General features: G+C 45.4%; 2 protein-coding genes across 3 annotated transcripts in view; one reads left to right on the top strand and one right to left on the bottom strand.

Annotated features, from left to right (window-relative positions):
- The window catches only part of antxr1d (ANTXR cell adhesion molecule 1d), a 96,180-nt gene extending 94,107 nt beyond the window's left edge, over window positions 1–2,073 (bottom strand). Inside the window, exon 1 of the mRNA XM_080215556.1 lies at window positions 1,741–2,073. Within this exon, the coding sequence (XP_080071682.1) occupies window positions 1,741–1,889 (149 nt within the window). The 5' untranslated portion in view covers window positions 1,890–2,073. The remainder of the gene's footprint in view (window positions 1–1,740) is intronic.
- A 3,422-nt stretch (window positions 2,074–5,495) lies between these two features.
- On the top strand, window positions 5,496–18,596 carry znf488 (zinc finger protein 488). Of its 2 annotated transcripts, XM_080215937.1 has the most exons (4): window positions 7,353–8,347; window positions 10,856–11,078; window positions 11,629–11,860; window positions 16,386–18,596. In XM_080215937.1, the coding sequence occupies exons 2-4, from the start codon at window positions 10,863–10,865 to the stop codon at window positions 17,510–17,512; spliced, it is 1,575 nt and encodes a 524-aa protein (XP_080072063.1). In that variant the 5' UTR covers window positions 7,353–8,347; window positions 10,856–10,862; the 3' UTR covers window positions 17,513–18,596. The 2 variants fall into 2 exon arrangements, with proteins under 2 accessions (XP_080072064.1, XP_080072063.1); XM_080215938.1 differs by lacking the exons at window positions 7,353–8,347; window positions 10,856–11,078 and adding an exon at window positions 5,496–6,744.
- The last annotated feature ends 90 nt before the right edge of the window (window positions 18,597–18,686 follow it).

The following is an 18,686-nucleotide window of genomic DNA, read 5'->3' as shown; positions in this document are numbered from 1 at the left end:
CCACGCACTGGGTGAATTCAGTCCTGTGCCACAGTTTTTTATCCAGTAGGTGAACCCAGTCCAGTGCCTTTCACCCACTTGGTGAACACAGTCACGTGCTGCTGGGTGAATCCAGTCCAGTGCTAATGTCTTTCCTCCATTGGGTGAACACAGTCCAGTGCCAGTGTCTTTCCCCCAGAGTGAACCCAGCCTAGCACCAGTGTCTTTCCCCCACTGGATGAACCCAGTGCCAGTTCTTTCTCTCACTGGGTGAACCCAGTGCCAGTGTCTTTCCACCACTGGATGAACCCAGCTTGGTACCAGTGTCGTTCCCCCATTGGGTGAACCCAGCTCAGTGCCAATGATTTTCCCTCACTGGATAAACCCAGCCCAGTACCAGTGTCGTTCCCCCATTGGGTGAACCCAGCTCAGTGCCAATGTTCTTCCCTCACTGGGAGAAGCCCAGCCCAGTATCTTTCCCTCACTGGGTCAACCCAGCCCAGTGGCACTGTCTTTCTCTCACTGGGTGAACCCAGTGCCAGTGTATTTCCCTCGTTGCATGAACACAGCCCAGAGCCAGTATCTTTCCCTCATTGGGGGAACCCAGCCTAGTGCCAATGTCTTTCTTTCTCTGGGTGAACCCAGTGTCAGTGTCCTTCTCTCACTGGGTGAGCCCAGTGCCAGTGTCTTTCCCTCACTGGGTGAACCCAGTGCCAGTGTCTTTCCCTCACTGGGTGAACCCAGTGCCAGTACCTTTCCCTCACTGCGTGAACCCAGTGCCAGTACCTTTCCCTCACTGGGTGAATGCAGCCCAGTACCAGTGTCGTTCCCCCACTGGGTGAACCCAGCTCAGTGAAAATGTTTTTCCCTCACTGGGAGAAACCCAACCCAGTGCCAGTATCTTTCCCTCACTGGGTGAACCCAGTGCCAGTGTCTTTCCCTCACTGCATGAACACAGCCCAGAGCCAGTATCTTTCCCTCATTGGGGGAACCCAGTTGCAGTTTCTTTCCCCCACTGGGTGAATCCAGCCCAGTGCCAGTGCCTTTTCCTCACTGGGTGAACCCACTGCCAGTCAGCTGGAGGCTCTCAGGCGCGCGGGGGTGGGGGAGGGGCTCCGTTGGCGGAGGCGCGAGCCCTCAGCTGGGCTATTGGAGGGGGGGCGGTACGCGAATATTGCAACGCGGCGCCTCCTCCTCCTCCTCTCCTCCCCCCCCCCCAACTCACCCCCTCCCCCGCGGCTCTAACGGCTGCTGCGCGAGCCGTCTTTCAAACTGGCAGCCCCTGCCTCGAGCCCGGGGGACGGTTGAGCCTCCGGCGCGCGCTGCCCGGGGTGGGGAGAGACACAGGAGGGTATAAAAGGCGCGGTGGCATCCGTTTGCCTTTCAGAGTCGTCGTGTCCCCCCGAGTGGGGAGAGTGTGGCGACATTGAACAGCATAGCAACCAAACTCATTGCAGAATTGGGGGGAAGAGGGGAAAAAAAACTTGCCAAAAGAAGAAGAAACTCACCATTTTCAATCCCCACATGCCTTTGTTTTGATGTAAACACGAGATTTGATTGCCTCAAGTAAACATGAGAAAAAAACCTTTTGTCTTCCCTTCTCCTCACCGCTCTCCCCCCCCCACCCACCCCTCCACTTTTGAGTACACTTTCATCCCCAAAAAGCAGCAGAGAGAAGATTCTTCCACATAAACGCACAACACATAGACAGGTTCAGTGAGCAAAGTCAAGCACTGCCAGCATTCAGGGATCTCCACTTACTTGTCCAAAATAAAGTACAGGTCGAAAGCTCCGTGGCAGGATGTCTTGTCCTGCTCTTTGTCCTCTGCCACTTGGCCAAAAGTAGAGGAGCCGAGGAAGACGCCGAGGAGCAACAAAGCTCTGCAAAAGCCGCCTGCAAAGCTCGCCATTTTTCCCAGGGCGGCAAGAAAATAGTCATTCGATCCTCACCTCACTGGAGTCAAAAGAGCTCCCTCCCTCTCTCTTTATCCCTCTACTGCTCCCTCACAAAATCCATCAATTCTTCCCCTTCCCAAGTTGAAGCTGCCTCGCCAGCAAAGGTCCTTTTTTTTCCCCTCTCCAGTGCAGACTGCTGCTTCCTGAACCCCCCCTCTCCTCTCCTCCCTCCTCCTAGCCACACAGAGGCTGGGACTGCAACTTAACCAGCCCCCTCATCATGTCCCCTTCCAGCAGCACTCAGCACATTTTCCACAGAGAGAGAGAGACACACACACACACAGACAGAGGGAGAGAGAGGGTAGTGGGCATAGGGGAAGAAAATAAAAGGGAAGAGGTGAGCAAGGAGTGGAATTAATTCCAATGCAATGCTTACCCCCATCACCCTCATCAAAGCTGCAGCAATACCTAAAAATCATAAGGCACTCTCAGAAAGTGCTGTAAGCACATTCCTTAATATCTTTCAGAACTGCAGTTCATTAAAAAAGAGCACTGTGAGGCAAGGGTAGCAATGTTGGGAGTGTTTTAAAACCTACTTAGTGGATGACAAATAGCAATAGTTCTCCAGAGGATTCTATGGAAAAGGAAGCTACTGCCAGAGTTAAAACATACAAGGGTGTTGTAAGCACCTTCCTTAATAGCTTTCAACACTGGAGTTTATTATTTTCTTTAAAAAGGAGGCTGTGAGGAAAGAGTAGGAATGTGGGAGTGTTTTAAAACAACCCAATTTGTTGGGTGACAAGTAGCAATAGTTCTCCAGAAGCTAATGAAATAGATTAAAAATATATACATTATACAAGGATACTGCTACCTAATTTTTTGATAATTTTCAAAATTTGAGTTTTTTATATAAAAGGGCTGTGAGAAGAAGGTAGGAATGTGGGGTTGTTTTTAAACCAACTTGGTGGATGATAAATAGCAATAGTTCTCCAAAGGCTATTGCAATAGTTAAAACATGTATACATGCAAGGGTGCTGTAAGCACATCCATTTATAGCTTTCAAAATTAGAGATTTTTTTTAAAAAAAGGGGCTGTGAGGTGGGGGTAAGAACTGTGGAACTGTTTTTAAGCCAACTTGATGGATGACAAATAGCAATAGTTCTTCAGAGGATTCAATGAAAAAGGATGCTACTACCAGAGTTAAAACATATACATATACAAGGATGTTGTAAGCACCTTCCTTAATAGCTTTCAACACTGGAGTTCATTATTTTCTTTAAAAAGGAGGCTGTGAGGAAAGAGTAGGAATGTGGGAGTGTTTTAAACCAATTTGTTGGGTGACAAATAGCAATAGTTCTCCAGAAGCTAATGCAATAGTTTAAAAAATATACATTATACAAGGGTACTGCTACCTAATTTCTTGATAATTTTCAAAATTTGATTTTTTTTAATATAAAGGGGCTGTGAGGAGAAGGTAGGAGTTGTTTTTAAACCAACTTGGTGGATGATAAATAGCAATAGCAATAAATAGCAATAGTTCTCCAGCATATACACATGCAAGGATGCTGTATGCACATTCATTCATAACTTTCAAAATTGGAGATTCTTTTTTTAAAAAGGAGGCTGTGAGGAGAGGGTAGGAACTGTGGAACTGTTTTTAAGCCAACTTGATGGATGACAAATAGCAGTAGTTCTCCAGCAGCCAATACAATAGACTAGCAGGAAAAGTACCAGGAGCAAATTTCTTAATAGCTGCCAAGATTGGAAGTTTTTTTTTTAAATTCAACAGGGCTAGAAAGGTGAGGATGTAGGACTCTTTTTATAGCTCACTTGGTGAATGACAAATAGCAATAATTCTGCAGAAGCTATATGAATAGACTGTCAGAAAGAATTCAAGGAGCAAATTCCTTAACAACTTTCAAAATTGGATACAGAGAAAGAACTATGAGGAAAGTGTAGGGACGTGGGGCTGCTTTTAAACCAACTTGGTGGATGGCAAATAGCAATAGTTCTCCAGAAGATACTGCAATAGTTCAAACATATGTATAGGTGCTATACGCAAAATCTTTTATAACTTTCAAAATTTGAGTTTTTTTAAAAAAAGGCTGTGGTGAGAGGGTGGGAATGTGGAACTGTTTTTAAGCCAACTTGGTGATATGCACTATCAGAAAGGATACTACAAGCGCATTCCTCGACAACTTTTAAAATTGGAGAGTTTATTGAAAAAAAACTGGGCTATGACAAAAGGATAGGAGTGTGGAACTATATTATAGCCTACTTGTTAGATGACAAATACTAATAATTCTCCAGAAACAGCAACAAGTGATAAAACATGCACTGCTAGAAATGTGGCTATAATCAAATTTCTTAATAACTCTCAAAATGTGAGATTTTAAAAATAATTTAATCAGGGTCACAAGGATAGAGATGCGGGAGTATGTATGTAGCTCAATTGGTGGATGGCAGATTGCAATAAATCTCTAAAGCATTGCCTGAAATGGTGCTGGAAGCAAATCTCATATGATCTCCGAAAGGGAAATGGATTAATGTTTGAATGGGAAGTTTGATAAGACTTTGGGAAGAGGGTAATAGCCTGGGAATAATTGGATGGCCTTTTTCAAGCAGCAGGTGCAGCCATGATGGGCTGAATGGCCTCCTTCACTCGTGCATGATTCCCAGAGATTCAACCCATACGTTTATTTATCACTGTCACAAGTAGGCTTACATTAACACTGCAATTAAGTTGCTGTGAAAATAAAGCGCCTTCAGTTGTCAGCCTTAGAAATACTGATTTGAGTCTCCTGTCATAGTAAGACTTGCAGCCCTTCTGACCAATTCTACTCCTGCCTGTTCTCCACCGCCTTCTTCCCCCACCACCTCCTTTTTAATCCTGAATTAATATTTATATGCAACTGTTCACACATGTCCTTTCAATAAAGCGTTGCGTTTGAGTTGTTAGATGTACTGTTAAACGTGTTGTTAGAATCGTTATAGTGGTTTGAATAGCAAAATTGATCATCAAAAACTTTTTTTCTTAATACAAAAAATATCAGTCTTTAATCTGCACGTTCAATTAAATGAGATGCAGAAGGCTTAGAGTTGGAGCGTTGATGATGAGACAGTTTGTCTGCAAAATAGTGTGCAATACGCTTTGGTTAGTAAGAGGGCGCCTGAGAGGTAAAATATAAATGGTATATAATGTTATCACGAAGCAATATTATCCCGTTCATTTAAGCCCAATAAAAACTGTTATGTTTGCACCAATGTTGTCTGTTTAAGGCATGGTTTACCCACATTCAGGCGTTTTTTTAAAAAAAATCCTTTCCGCTGGCTGTGAATTCTAATGTTCAACCCCTATTTGCATTTTGACCTCAAGTGCTGAGCAGGTTTGACTTTCAGAATATTAACATCAGACCAGCCACTTCCCAGGGCATCGTCAGTTACCTCCTGATAAATGGATTTACGTTAACCGTTACAATCAATTGCAGCCGCAGCAACTCAGAAATAAAACGAGACTTTCACCTTGTTTGCTTCTGTCGACGCCAATTTTGAGACATAACAACAGATTAGGCTGTATAAAATACACAATGAAACTTATTGTACTTATTTCATCGCAGCAGTTTATTCTAAGAATTCCACACCTCATTTCGCAAACTTTATTTTCCCCAAAATGTTGTTACAATAGTGCAGTCAATTCAATCAGATTTTAGCATCTCAAATAGCAATTAAATGCGCAAATTATTTGACATAACTGGTACATTAAAGAAGGTTGAGGATTGTGTCGACGCGTGCTTGCCTTGTTTCGATTTGAATTTAGATCGGAACTTGCTCTGTCTAGTGTCTAACATCTCTTTCTCGTTACGGAGATCATTTCTGTGGCTGTAGCCTTAGCAGAGAAGGCAACACATACGTTTTCTAGTTCGATTTTTACAGTATTAGAAGTGGTTAAAATGTATAACCTGAAAGCATTCGTGATGGTGAACCAATTCAAAGAAAAATAAACCTACAATGGTGACTTTTTTTTATTCGAAAGGACTATAAAATTCGCAGAGACCAAACGTGAAATTAAAAAATTGTATGGTGAATTGAATTTAAATTTGATGCATTTTGTAAGCAACCCTACTTTTTCTTTCGATCGACGCACAAGAGAATAATCATATATAATCAATGAAATTAAATACGCTTTTACGAGGGGATTTGATTCGCGTTGCTGTGTTGAATTTCAACCACACTGATGCATTGAATCTATGTCCCCAATATCGGTTTCCTATTAAAAGGCAAAAGCCGCTCAGAAACCTCACATTCTGGCAAAAAAAATATGCAGGCGATTTTGGCATTGATGAAATAATTCTTCGTTCATTGCCGAACAGCTACTAAAACAACGTGAGCATTAATATGAAAAAAAAGGGCTTGGCTATTTCAGATGTCAAGATGTTCATAGGAATTTTCCGTCAGGCGTTGACACGCCTTTATTTGGAACGACATCTTTCAAAGATGATGTTGCTGTTTGAATCTTAAGCATTATTTGGTTGTGACAAGGTATTTGACCATTATACAAGGCTTTTTTTTGCCTCCCCCCCAAAAAAAGTTGTCAGTGACCACTCTTCTGAGAAACGAGGAATCGAGCAAGCCAATTCCTCGGCTAGTTATATCGAAAACCTGCCAACTAAATTGAACAGGTTTAGTCTGCTTTGCAAGCAGTGAAGAGCTGTTTCCCGGAAAGAAACGATTTCAGAATGCATTCTTTTTTTCATTTAGTTATCAACTCCATCAAAATCTGAGCAGATGTCTTTGAGATTTCAACGAAAGTTAAAAGTTACTTAGAAATTCGTTTATTAAAACAAAGCACGGTCCACATTTTGATTCCAGGTGAGTTATAACAACAATTAAAACATGCTTTATACATTTGAAAAAAAATCGCTTCCAAGACGACAGTTCGCGGTGTGTGGCGGCATGTTCTGTCTTTGACAGAAAATCTGGTTCATTTAGTTGATTTGACAGACATTTGGCAGCCGAGGTCGGAGCCGTTCCTGTCAAGGACTGTCTACATTAAAAACTATTTTGTTTTTTTTATTCACTTGCATTTCATAGACTTGTATCAAAATTATGGCAGACGTGTCACCACTATTTTTTTAAGAAAGTCCAACAAGCTGTAAATCCCACTCCCTGAGTTCTGTCTGTACAATAATCGCGGCGGTCCTATTGAAATGACTCGATTCTAATACTCTATTTTCTGTTGCGAAATTATGTATAGAAAGCCAGCAGCGTCCCGCCGAGTGAGGGTCACTTTTCGAATGTGATTAACGCACTGGATAGAAGAGTCATTGTCCATGCTGGACAAACTTTCCAATCTCGATAAGATATTTATTTGTGTGTGTGAGAGACAATATTTTTGTTGAGCGATTGGCGTTAAGTGAATTCAATGAGGGTGCTCCCCCCTCCCCATTCCCCCCCCCTCCCTTAAGCATAGTGGTATTCTTTATAAATAATGCATTTCCTCGGACGTTCTGTCAAGGCGGTAAAACAATGATGTTGACTGTTTAGGAATCAACCCATCATTTGTCACCGTCTTATCTCGGCTGTAAGGCAGGTTCCAAAGAAAATGCTTACTTCTCGACAATGCACAGTGCGGAACTGGGTTCAAGCCTTCCCAAGGTGGGCACTTAATTACCAGCAGAACCGTGAATCTTAATGATTTAATTTGACAATTCACTGCAGTATGGCCTCAGCTTTTTTTTGGTCGGCATTAAAGCCTCGATTCTTAAAATGATCGATCGATTTTAGGATTGAGAAGTCCGTCGTGAATCTTTTACGCTTAGAATTCATAGTGTTTGGCTGAGAGATTTCTCGAGAGCGGATCATACCTAGCACCAGTGTGTCCGTATTATTTAAAATCGATTTCCAGTTTGACCTTACATAAGGTTTTCCATAGCAAAACCACTGTACGACTTCAAGTATTATTATTATTACAATTATTAGCCCTGGATAGTAAACGCTATCGCCAATTTAGGGGCTTGATAAACTTTTACTGTATCCAAACTGATATGCAACACTTTTTACTTCTGATTTTAGATTAGTTACGCCACAGGTCCTAAATGGATTGTTCTCACATCTGAATGTAAGATTCTTGTTCTTGTTTCAGCCATTTCTGTGCGTAAAACGTAGAGAATGGTGTGTAGGGCGCTTTTAAATGTTGTCTTAAATGAACTGCGAGTGGTCGGGTTCCCATGCGTTCATTATTAGAATTGCTCCGTGTGTAGCTCACCAATGAAAGTGCCAATTGAGGGGTGTATGCAAGCGGAAGAGCTCTGAGATTGTTTGGTCACGCTTCACTGAGCAAATGATGTTCCAAAAGGAGAAGTGTCTCGGGCAGCGGGACAAAGTGCCATTCGCACCCAGCCAGCGCTCGCCAGCGTCCACTCGCAGTTTCAGGAATCGCGGCGCCCACAAGAAGCTTGTGCACCTGAACAAGGTGGCGGGGGGGTGGAGGAGGAGGAGGGCTGGTGGGGAGGGGACGTGGGCCGGGGGGGAGGGGGGGGGGTGGAGGGGGTGAAAGGAAGTAAAAAAAAGTGTGGCGGGATCGATTCTCAGGAAACCCGTCGGCTGACACCGGTAAATGAAAGCGGCATTTGTGACTTGATGCGATGGTGTGCATGGACTGTGGCGGGTTGCCCGATATCTGGTTCTAAACCTTCTATTTTTTTGGGTGGATAGGCGGGGGGGGGGGCGGGTGGCGGGGGGGGGAGATGCTAAAACATCAACCACGCTTTAAATATACAGGCTAGATTCTGATCGCGTCCCAAATTATTCAGTGATGATGAAAACACGGTGTTACTGTTAGTAACCCTTTAGATGCGAGCTTGTTTATTTAAAATAGTGCATTTCAAAATCAAGGACTTGTAAAAACGACAATTTGCTGGCGAAATGAGGATGTAATGAAATATTCAACCTTGATTTACAATTGGGTGTAGCTTGAATATAATTTTATAATCTGCCATTCCTCCCTTAATTTTAAATTATTCAAGCAACCCTGGCATTAATTAATGGCGATCATTGATAGCGCAATATATATATATACAAAATGGTGCATTTCAACATATTAACACTTGCTGCTGGTCGGAGATAAAGAGGCCGTAGCTAAACAGGAGACAGATGGACAGACAATGGGGGATCAGCCTCGGTGAGTTGATACGCATCAGTCCCCTGACTTTCCTATGATGCACAATGGGAGAGGGAGGCTTTCACCCACATCTACTTTTGTGAGGCTTTGGACCAGTCGGTTTGCCAATCAAATCACCGTGAATGGGCAGCTAACGACGGAGCACAACCTGATTTAACCCTGCCGATCTAGCAGCAAGAAGCACTCTTGCCAATTCGTCCTTCCAAACAGTGCGGCTGTTCAGCGGGGGGAAGAATTTGTGGCTTGGGTTGCTTCCTTACAGTCGCTGCCTTTTGCATTGAAGATAATTATGTTGATCTTGGCGTCTTCATGTCAAATTGATTTTGCACGCGTGTCACTTCGGCATTGTGATATCGAAGACAGATTTGAATTCGCTGTAAGGAGAGGAGGCGGATGAATGGGCGCTAAAATACGGTACCATACTTCCAAGTGTCACCGGATCGCAGAGTGAGAGCTGGAGAAGTTATTTCGCCATTTGAGATGCGAAAGGGGTTGAATGGACCTGCTCTGAGCTGCGGGGGGAGTCAGGAATGAAGAGAGAGAGGGAGAGAATACGTTAATGTCACAAACAGCGGGTTTCTAATCGAACCTAAGACCGAGATCAAAACGTGAAGATTTATCGGCAAGGGTTTGTGTTTTATTAATATAAATATTCGTATCTTTACTAATCTATGTCACCACCCTTGTCATCATTGAATGTCGTGGACATATTCATTCAACGCCAGCTCCCACATCAGCTCATTTGGGTATGAGCCCTCCATACTAAAATATTTGGAAAGTGCTTCAAATGGGAAGAGATCGGCCAGAATTGTCACACATGATCAACAACGCTTCGCCTGTGGTGAGCACAGTATCACCCATTCCAAGGGAGATTAGATAAAAAACATCTAGGCGACAGTTACACCATCAGGAATGTCAAAATGGTCGATAACTTCGCCACACCAGCTGCCTGGGACTCTTCAGGAGCTCCAAATGTCTCTCATCCAACAAATGCGCCGAAAGAAAATAAACATCCTGCAGATTAGCAAGATGTTGACCTTTCAAGTAGTTGGTTGCACAATCGATCTATTTATTTGTATTGCAATTAATAACCGTCAGACCCAGAAATGCTTCGTTAAAATAGCCAATGACATTTCATATCGATCAATCTCGCTAATGCGTTTAAAACTGGCGAGGTGGATGGAACATTCAAATCATTTACAATATTTAGCTCCATATGTGTTGATTTTTAATCATCCTCACCCGCTTAAAAAGTCGCCTGAAAATGTGATAACGTGTTAGGCTTATGTTTCTGTCTGCCCCCATAATGTGAAGGCAACTTTTATTTCCCCGATACTGTTTAGCCCCCAACAATTTTAAGGTTTTGGGATAATGTTGACTGGAGGTTGTGGAGTATGAGAGGACGGGACAGAAACAGGGCCGATGCAACAGAATGCTACTTATGCCAAAACGCCCTTTCCAATTGTTTTAGAGGAGCTCAGATTTCCACTTGCTCGTGGAGACTTACATCTGTATCAACTACAAAATAGGGGTTCCGACCTGATGTGCTTTTATAATAATCAGTTGCACGGTGTTTTAAAAATAATGGTTACAGATGCAGTGTTTCAGGTCTCGCTGTGATTGAATTGTTTAATTGGGAACAAGGTGTGGGAGCTGTCTCTATTCATGTATTCCGAATATCGCCCATCTTCCGCCAACATATTTAGCGGCGTTAGGGCCATGTAATGTGCTGCTTTGGTACACTCGCACCGAGATAAAACCATCCCGAGTAATTAAACTGTCCCATCTTGTCTGTCGCAGGTGCACTATGGAACTTACCCCCTTCTCTAAGGGACTGTGGGCAGGCGACAACAAATTTCTACATCATCCCTTCACTGACATTTTAACCAGTGTGCACATTACCCGGGAGATCCCTGAGGACGCGATCTTCGGCCCCTGCATCCTCCAGAACACCTTTTATGACACTATAGCTTTCATAGCGTTGAAGTCCTCGGACCGAAGAAGTGTCCCCTACGTGTTCAGGGTAAGAAATCCTACATGACCCAGGGAAAGACACTGGCCTTGAATGTAGGATTGGGGCTGACCTGGGTCAGTAGCACTCGGGGGGGGGGGAAAATGTCCAAACCAAACCCTCCTTGAGATTGATGAAAGGGTTGAAGCTTTTTTTTCTTTAAAGACAATTTTTAAAAGTTTGCTTTAGTGAGGAAATTCTACGTGGCGTCGGTAATGACAAAACCGACAGAGCTTCATTTTTGTTGTGGTTAGGATCAGAGGAAACAGGAACAAACGATGGGCCATTCGGTCCATCGAGCTCATGCTCCGCCACTCGAGCGCATCATGGTCCATTAATCTACTCTTAGCCCTCCCCCATGTCCTTGGATGGATGTTTCAATGGAAGGGTTCCATTGCAGAGTGTGTCAGAAGTGACTAAAATGCATGTGGCACCAAATCGCCACTTTATTCAAGCTGGCCCAGTGGTTGCTTTACATATATATGTATATACAAACATTCTGCATTTGTGGAATTCGAGTAAGTTACTTAAGAGCTCACTTGGAACATGTGTTTGCATTTAGGTCGATGCAACTGCCATGAACAGCTCCACGGACGGGGTGTCCTGGTTGAGGCTTGTGCAGGCGGCCAACAACCCCAAGGAACAGAATTTGGAAGCGTCCCTGAAGAGTGGGCAGCTGTACTACCGCTCCACCCGTAGGATCGGCAAAGACGAGGAGCTGTTCGTGTGGTACGACCGGGAGCTCTCCACGTTGCTGGGTTTCACTGATATCAAGACCCGAGCTGGCTCTAACGGTGAGTAACAGCCACAACCCTGGGGAAACAGAGAATGAGAGAGAACAAATTGAGTAACACGACCCCTCCCCCGCACCCCCCCCCACCCCGCTCATCCAGGACATACTGAAAGTCTGTTTTGCCAACGTATAAAAACAAATCTAAACCCGACCGGCGCTTGGATGAATAAGGTTGATGGATTTTACCCATAAGATAAGTAATTGCTTAAAATGGACAAGTAGAGCAGACAACATATGGCAGCAAAATAGTGGAAATCTTGAAATAAAAACGGAAAATGTTGGATAAACGCAGGCAGCATCCGTGACCAGAGACAAGAGTCAAATGGACTGAATTCTCAGTTCTCGCCCGCGGCCCGGGATTATCCCGGTCCCGCTGCAGCGGATGGAGATTTGGCTGAGCGCTAGGTTCTCCGTTCTCGCCGGCAACAGCGGCGGAGAATTCCGGCCAACGATTCCAGTCTAAATGACCCTTTTACACACAGACCCTTACGCAGAAGAGTCAATTCTGTACAGGGCATGTTTCTCTCTTCACCGACACTGTCAGACCCGCTGAATTTTTCCAGCCTTTTCTGTTTTTATTTTAGGCCAAACAAATGGATTAAGAATGAAATGTATTAAACATAGATTTTTAAAAAGTAACCCCAAACAAAATTTGCACAACGTGCTTGGAGTAGCACCCCTCGCCTTTTGAAAGGCTTAACCTAATCAAGATAAATCGATGTGTTCAAAATAACATAGCGGGAGAAAGGGGGTGAGGATCCAAACTCACAAACCAAACTGCCAGTGATACATGCATTCTGACAGTCAGGCCACAATGGGGAGAACACAATGGTGCAAAATAACAGTGGCCGAGTTTGGCATTAATTGTCATTGATCGGTCAGTGAAAGGCTTTGAAACTGACACACTTAAACAACACGAGGGTTGAAGGGCAGTCGGCAGGCAGAAATTTTGGGGTAGCTCTGCACCACAATCGGTCTGCGACAGAGCCTGGCCTCCCTGAGGTTAAATAGATGCAACACATCGCAATCCCGAGCATTGCCGTCCTCAAGGCCGCGGGGGAAGCACAAATGCTTCGGCCTCTTTCAGATTCAGTCCATCAAGTCGAACAGACCAGGGCTCCCAGTATCCAATCGCTACCAACACGGTAAATGGAAGAACTAAAAATGTAACATTAACCATGTACATTTCAACACGTTTTAAAACGACCTTCCTTTTAGCTCCAGACAATACATATCCTTTATAACTAAAGGGTGGCACTAACATATCAATACATATGCTATAAGCACATTTAGATAGAAAGTGTGTACTAAGGTGACCTAACTCTACTAAGTGTGTACTTAGACCACATTTTTTAAAATTTCTGTTAAGTTTGATTGCACCGTAATCGTCACACTGAGTCTATGCAAAGTGGCACTATTCTTCGTGACCTATTTGTCAGCATCCATAGCGGTACTGTCAATGTCTGTCTGTGCCCAATGGTATGCATGGTCTCTATAAAGCACTGAGGGTGAGAAAGTGCTTATATTTTTTCAATAAGTAACGTCGAGCCATGTTACTCCAGCTGCCTTTTGAATTAGACAAACCGTACGTAAAAAAGAATGAACAGTCATGTTTTCCTATCACATACGCTTCTATTGCAAACATATCGGCGTTATACAAAAGGGCGGAGATCCGGATGATATTGATTTTAAGGCAACTGACAGAATCAATGGATATGAGGACAAACTTTAAAGAAAGCGAGTGGGTTAAGATGTGGAATGCGCTGCCTGATAGTGGAGGTAGGGTCAATGTGAGTCTTTCATAGAAACACAGAGAATAGGAACAGGAGGAGGCCATTCAGCCCACCCAGCCCGCTCCAGTATTCTTCATGTTCGCGGCTGATCATCCAACTCAGTAGCCTGATCACAGAAAATGTTGGAAAATCTCAGTAGGTCTGCGGGGAGAGAATAAAACTAACGTTTCGAGTCTGGATGAGACTTTGTTCTCTCCCCACAGATGCTCACCTGATGAAGGAGCAGCTCTCCGAAAGCTCGTGATACCAACTAAACCTGTTAGACTTTAACTGGTGTTGTGAGTCTTCTTACAGTGGCCAGCCACCTCTGTCCAACGCCGGCATCTTCACATCACAGATGCCGTCAGACCTGTTGAAATTTTTCAGCATTTTTTGTTTTTGTCTCAGATTCCAGCACCCTCAGTAATTTGCTTTTATCAGTTGTCTGATCCTGCTTTCCCCCAATATCCTCATTCACCCCCGGAGTTATACCTATAACATTCAATGTTTTGGCCTCCAACTGCTTTGTTTTAGCGAGTCCCACAGGCTGACTGCTCTTTGGATGAAAACATTTCTCCTCAGCTTATCTGAAGAGGTGAGGAGGCTCAAATTCCAAGGGTTACGGAAAGGGAGGTGGTGGAGGGTGGAGGTGTAACTGAGCTGCACTCAAGGACGTGCAGGTCCTGTCAGGCCGAATGGCCACCCTCCGTGCTGTAACGTTTTATGATCGAGTTCAATGCTTTGTGATCGCTGTTTTAATATCACTGCCTGCTGCATTTTCAATAATAATCGCATGACCAGCCCCTCCCCCGCATTTCACTGTGCTGTGTTTAGAGACACCGTCTTTACTGATCCTCTCAGGCCCTGGACGGCAGGTTCGAGTCAATTCCGGGGATATGAGCACATAATCTAGGCTGACACTCTGTGGAGTACTGAGGTAGTGCTGCACAGCAAGAGGGTCGACGTTTTGGACAACTAAGCTGAGGTTTCCCCTTACAGCCCCAACCCTCTCTCCCCGCACCCCCCACAATATTTTGCAGGCGGCCAGAGGAATTCCTGCACCAGCAATATTTAACCCTTCAGTTAATGCACCTTAAACAATGCCATGTTCATTTTCACATAGGAAACACACAGACCAGGAGTAGAGCATGACTGATCTGATAGTAACCCCAAATGTGCATTTCGCCTAGCCCCTCTCTCTCCCACAACCTATCACCCTCTTGCTTATCAATAATCTATCCACCTCTGCCTTAAACATAGTCAAATATTTTGCTTCCAACTCTTTTTTGGGAAGAGAGTTCCAAAGATTCTCAGAGTGAAGTAAAAAAAATACTGTTTGTCAAAAGTTGCTCTGTGTAAATTGACTGCTGGGAGCTGTGGGAGTTCCTACAGTGCAGAAGGAGGCCATTCAGCCCATTGAGTCTGCACTGATTCTCTGACAGAGTCCAGGACTAGGGATCATTGTTTGAGGATAAGGGATAAAGCTTTAAGACTGAAGTGAAGAGAAATTTCTTCACCGAGAGTGGTAATGCGTGGAATTCACTACCTCAGAAAGTAGTTGAGGCCGGAACGCTGTGTGATTTCAAGAAGAAATTAGATTAGGGTGGTATGGTACCACAGTGGTTAGCACTGCTGCCTCACAGCGCCAGCAACCTGGGTTCAATTCTTGCCTCCGGCGACTCTCCCCATGTCTCCGTGGATTTGCTCCGGATGCTCCAGTTTTCTCCCACAGAGATGTGCAGATTAGGCGAACCGGCCACTCTCAATTGCTCCTTAGTGTCAGTGGATTAGCAGGATAAATACGTGGGGTTACAAGGATAGGGCCTGGGTGGGATTGTTGTTGTGCAGGGTCGATGGACCGAATGGCCTCCTTCTGCACTGTAGGGATTCCATGACAGCTCTTAGGGCTAAAGGGATTAAGGGATATGGGGGTAAGATGGAATCAGGAAATTGAATTTGATGATCGTCCATGATTAAAACGAATGGTGGAGCAGACATGAAGAGCCGAATAGCCTACTACTTCTATTTCCTACATTTCAATACATCTATGAATATTTTACCTTGGTCCTATCTTTACCATGGCTAATCTACCTAACCTACACATCTTTGGACAGTACGGGATAATTTAGCATGGCCAATCCACCTAACCCACACATCTTTGGACACTAAGAGACAATTTAGCATGGCCAATCCACCTAACCCATACGTCTTTGGACACCAACGGGCAATTTAGCATGGCCAATCCACCTAACCTACACATCTTTGGACACTAAGGGACAATTTAGCATGACCAATTCACCTAACCCACACATCTTTGGACACTAAGAGACAATTTAGCATGGCCAATCCACCTAACCCATACGTCTTTGGACACCAACGGGCAATTTAGCATGGCCAATCCACCTAACCTACACACCTTTGGACACTAAGGGACAATTTAGCATGACCAATTCACCTAATCTACAGTGCAACAATGACAGTATTTCAAAAGTATTTTCAAAACGCATTACCTTCCAATCTTCAACTCCAAGAAGTCACACAGATACGAAACGTTAACTTTCTCTGTCCAGACGCTGGCAGCACTTGCTGAGTCCCCTCCCCCGCAGTATTTCGTTGTATTTTTTAAGTCAAAAGGGACGTGGCGCAGTGTCCACACAGACAGAGCTTTAATTTCCTTACCTATTCCGCCAGATAAATATAGGTAGAGTGAAGTGCATGTGCGGTTGTTAATTGCAATTTTCTTCCTTGTGCCAGCCTTCAGGTGCGGGGACTGTGACCAGGAATTGAAATATGAGAACCCTTACTTGGCCCATGTTCGATTCCTGTGCGGCAAGGGGAAGGATTCTCTGCCCTGGAGAGATGTTCAAGCGCTCGGATTTGGCTCTGGCGGTCCCTCCAAGACTACAGAGGTCAGAGACAAGGAGAGGGTGACCAACTTCCACAGGATCGCCCACGACTTGGAGCACTCCAGGAAGAACGAGGGGCGGTCGGGGACGGGGAAGAACTCCGGCAAGAGGAAACAGGACGGGGGAGAGGAGAACCGGGTCAGGAAGACTGTCTTGTTGGAGAAAACCAACAACTTGAGGGTCAGCGATCAGAGCGGCGGCTCCAAGGAGGAGATGGGCGTTCGCCCTGCCCTCGCCCTCTCCGTTTGGAAACTCAACTCGGACCGGTTTGTCTTGAGGAAGGATTGGTCTCAGCACAACGGCAGTAGCGCCTTTACCGAGGTCCGCCGGCTGAAGGAGAGGGGCAAAGCCGAGGGCAACAGCAAAGAGAGTGACCCAGAATCCAGCAGCAAGTTGGGGCTGAGGACAGACGTGGTTCTCAGTTCCAGCGGGAGTGCTTTCTCCTCGGTGTTGCCCTCCAGTGCCCGGCGGGATCAGAAGAGTGCCTTCTGCCAGCCGGGCCGGAGAACGGGAGAAGGGACTTCTCTCCATCTGACCAGGGATTTAGCCGACCCCCTCGCTCCGTCTCACCTCCTGGGCCACGCCAATCTCTTGGGCTCCAAATTCCTGGGTGCTGAGCTGAACAACGCTCAGGTCTTGCACACCAGCCTGACAGCCAGCAGCCCCTTCGTGTACACCACTGAGTTGTGGCCCAAGCCCGCGGGGGTCCAGCTACAGTCCACCTCCTCACTGACTCTGCTCCCGCCCTCTTACACCTCCTTTGCCGTCTCCTCCCAGAACTGGTGCGCCAAGTGCAACGCCTCCTTTCGCATGACATCCGACCTGGTCTTCCACATGCGGTCGCACCACAAAAAGGAATACGCGGCCGACTACCCCAGCCAGAGGAGGAGGGAGGACAAATTGACATGTCCCATCTGTAACGAATTCTTCAGGGAGCGCCACCACCTGTCACGACACATGACATCCCACAACTAAGGGTTCCGGATTCAAATTGGGAGGGACTCTGGGAGGAATGCTGGAAAATCTCAGCAGGCCTGGCAGCATTTGTGGACTGACAATCGAGACAATTGGGAGGCAATGGCCTGGTGGTATTATCGCTATTACTCCGGAAACTCGGTTAATGTTTTGGGGGACCTGGGTTCGAATCCTGCCAAGACAGAAGGTAGAAATTGAATTCAACAAAAAACCTTGGCATTAAGAATCTACGAATAACCACGAAACCTTTGCCGATAGTCAGAAAAATCCATCTGGTTCATTCGTCTTTTAGAGAAGGAAATATGCCAACCCTACCTGGTCTGGCCTACATGTCACAGAGCCACAGCAATGTGGTTGACTCTAAACTGCTCTTTGAAATGGTGCCAGCAAGCCATTCAGTTCAAGGGCACCGAGGGATGGGCAATATATGTTGGCTCAGCCAGTGATGCCCATGTCCCGCTAATGAATAGAACAAACGTTTTGAGTCAGGATGGCCTGTTTCCCCCTCCCCTGATCATTGCCCTAGCTGGTCCCACTCCCCCAGCCTGCCTCCTGTCAGGCTCCACCCATCAAAACCTGCCCTCTTGGCACTACTGGGTGTCCAGTGGGCAGTGCCAGGGTGCCAGGCTGGCTTGCCACTGCCTGGCCCTGCCCTCAACCACCCAGGGGCTTCAGTGGCCTCCAGTCCCACAGGCTAATCATGTCATTAACATTAAAAACAAACTTGCTTAAAAAAGGTGCAAGGCTGATTCCGCCGGCAAAACAGGGCAGCAGGATTGTGAGAGGGGAGTGAACTGAGACACTGGACAGGATTTTCCAGTTTCCAGAAATCTCACCTGAGGTCAATGGACCTTTGCATGGCCACCCCCACCCCATGATTCCTGTGGTGGGCAGGATGGGAAAATCTCCACCCTCCCCCCTATTGGTTCTATTCTCTCTACAGCTGCTGTCAGACCTACTGAGATTTTCCAGCATTTTCTGTTTTTTTGTTCAGATTCCAGCATCCACAGTTTGTTTTTTTTTGTCTTTATGGACAATGAAAGTGATGTCTTAATTCCACGCACTGGGGTAGAATCCTTTCAGCAACATAGGGAGGTGAATCAGACTTGCTGGCCCGCCTGACACTTTAAAAAACTAGCAATCGGGCTGCTCAAGCAGCTTAAATATCACAAAA

This window comes from Carcharhinus amblyrhynchos, chromosome 31 (genome assembly GCF_965287045.1).
Source record: "Carcharhinus amblyrhynchos chromosome 31, sCarAmb.v2.hapA, whole genome shotgun sequence".
NCBI lineage: Eukaryota > Metazoa > Chordata > Chondrichthyes > Carcharhiniformes > Carcharhinidae > Carcharhinus > Carcharhinus amblyrhynchos.
Note: the sequence above shows the minus strand (reverse complement) of the source record. Positions and strands in the feature narration are given on the sequence as shown.

Excerpts from the sequence above, each read along its gene's own strand:
- znf488 (XM_080215937.1), top strand. The coding sequence starts at position 10,863 with ATGGAACTTACCCCCTTCTCTAAGGGACTGTGGGCAGGCGACAACAAA. Across the intron at positions 11,079-11,628 it reads GTGTCCCCTACGTGTTCAGG|GTCGATGCAACTGCCATGAA; the intron begins GTAAGAAATCCT and ends GTTTGCATTTAG. Across the intron at positions 11,861-16,385 it reads GACCCGAGCTGGCTCTAACG|CCTTCAGGTGCGGGGACTGT; the intron begins GTGAGTAACAGC and ends TCCTTGTGCCAG.